General features: G+C 34.3%; 1 protein-coding gene across 1 annotated transcript; it reads right to left on the bottom strand.

The window, feature by feature from the left end:
* Nucleotides 1-222: 222 nt before the first annotated feature.
* On the bottom strand, nucleotides 223-669 carry LOC113294321 (rapid alkalinization factor-like). Its single transcript, XM_026542712.1, has one exon. It carries the CDS (start codon nucleotides 667-669, stop codon nucleotides 223-225), a length of 447 nt encoding a protein of 148 aa, XP_026398497.1.
* Between the last annotated feature and the right edge of the window lie 1,740 nt (nucleotides 670-2,409).

The raw sequence follows: 2,409 nt of genomic DNA, 5'->3' as shown, positions 1-2,409 counted from the left end.
AAATTTGTAGCAAAAAATTTACAAAAACTAAGAAAACATACCCAATAGTCATTCATCATTGGTTAACTTACAAACTTAAAACATCTCCAAGAAAATATGATTCAAATTTCCAAATTCCAAGAGACAGAGCATTTTCCCAATTTTCCCATTAATATATAGAGAAGAATTGTTACCTTTTCAATTCCTCTTAAAAGTTTTATAAAAATTCATCCATCCAATCCTTCACATATGGCCACCTCTTCTTAGACAACCTGTTGTGACTTCACATCCTCTGTTGTAAGGGTTTGCTTCATGACCATGACAATTATAATAAGAAGCACCTGGTTGAGCACACGGAATCACATCTTTCTTCAATGTCTCATAACTTATAAACTTCTTCTGCATCATCAAAGCTCTTCTGCTTATCTCTGAATCCATCTCCACTTCTTCACTCTCCTCAATATTTCTCTTGCCTTCATAACCGGCTGACTCCCAAAAACAGAGTCCTTTGTTGCCTATGCAAGCCTTTTTCACCATTGTCAACTCATTTTGATGATGATGGTAGATACCTTCTGCTGCTGTAGTACCCAAACCATCAATATAAACAATACCCATTGTAGATAAGAAATGAGTTTGTAAGAAAATTATAGTTAAGTAGATCTTCTTCCTATTTGAGAATGATTCAGTCATTTTCTCTCTAGTAATCTGATCCTGCTTCTTATTTCCTGTTGTAGAGTGATTGAGTGAGTGAATGAGTGAGTGAGTTTAAGTGTTTAAAAGTGTTCTGATCATTCATAAATAGGAAGGTCAGTTTGTCACCTAATTGGCAGAAACTCTGTATGGCTTTTAATGGGAACTGCCAAGTTCCAACTACTTCATTCTATTCACCTACATCTAAAGTGGGTTCAAAACCACATCAAATGGGGAAGCTCACCGCCTAACCGGGATAAATCCAGTGACACCGTAGATGCCTCTTTAATAGAATAATATTCCCTCCGTTCCTTTTTAATAGGGGGAAATAATCGTTTGGCCTTTTTTAGGTAGGTCCATGTCAGTTTAGTCCTTTGATCAAACGCCTTTACTGTTTTGTCCATAATTATTTAAAAATATTAAATGGACAAAAGTACCCTTTTGGGTTAATTTCTGCTTATTTTTTGTAGCAGTTCATTCGTCAAAATGAACTCCTGTTAATTTCTAATTATTTTTTCAGAAATCGCCTAAAAACCAGAGTTCATTCCAGAAATGAACTCCATATAAAAACCTAAGAAAAACCAGAGTTCAGTCCAGAAATGAACTCCATATAAAAGCCTAAGAAAACAGAGTTCATTCCAGAAATGAACTCCATATAAAACATAAAAAAACCAGAGTTCATTCCAGAAATGAACTCCATATAAAAACGTAAGAAAACAAAGTTCATTCCAGAAATGAACTCCATATAAAACATAAAAAAAATCAGAGTTCATTCCAGAAATGAACTCCATATAAAAAAACCTAAAAAACCAGAGTTCATTCCCAGAAATGAACTCCATATAATCACCTAAAAAAACAGACTTCATTCCAGAAATGAACTCCGTATAATCACCTAAAAAAACAGAGTTCATTCCAGAAATGAACTCCGTATAAAAACCTAAAAAAACAGAGTTCATTATTTACATGAACACACACAAAAAAATCCATAAAAATCAGAGTTCATTCGTAGAAATGAACTGCAGTAGCATCATCTTCATCATCTTCGTTGTCTTCAAACAGCAGCAGCAACAGATCCATGAAATCGTCGTCATCGTTTTCTTCTTCTTCATCACAAACCAGAGTTCATTCCTGAAATGAACTCCGTCATCTTCATCTTCTTCATCAACAACAACAACTCATCTTCATCATCTTCATCCTCTCCATCATCAGCAGCAACAACAGACGGAAAAACATCAAAATCTTCATCACAAACCAGAGTTCATTCCAGAAATGAACTTCGTCATTTTCATCTTCTTTTGTAGATCCGAAACTTACCCAAGCATGTAAGATGATAAAGGTTCATCATCATCATAAATAGCAGCAGAATCTTCAACCTCACCGTCTTCATCATCAAAACAGAAGCAAAACATCAAAAAAAAAAAAACGCAAAACTTCATCGTATTCATCATCATCATCGTTCATCGTTCATCTTCTTCATCACTAGCACAGAAAAAATAGAGAGAAGAGAGAATCGTTCATCATCATCTTCATTTTCTTCATCACTAGCAGGAAGAAAATAAAAAAGAAAAATAGAGAGAAATTCTAGATCTGAAAATATAGGAGAGAGTAAGTAAATATGAGAATGATTCTTTTCTCTTACTTTTTGACTATATATATGGTCCTTATCCAAAAGGGTATTTCTGCCACTACAAGATGACATTTACATCATCCATGACATCACCCTAGGACCAAACTATAATT

This window comes from Papaver somniferum, chromosome 7 (genome assembly GCF_003573695.1).
Source record: "Papaver somniferum cultivar HN1 chromosome 7, ASM357369v1, whole genome shotgun sequence".
Classification (NCBI taxonomy): domain Eukaryota; kingdom Viridiplantae; phylum Streptophyta; class Magnoliopsida; order Ranunculales; family Papaveraceae; genus Papaver; species Papaver somniferum.
The sequence above is the reverse complement of the archived record's forward strand: the minus strand, read 5'-3'. Positions and strand labels throughout refer to the sequence as shown.

Bases quoted from the DNA above. Each gene is read 5' to 3' on its own strand.
- LOC113294321 (XM_026542712.1), bottom strand. From the start codon at position 669: ATGACTGAATCATTCTCAAATAGGAAGAAGATCTACTTAACTATAATT.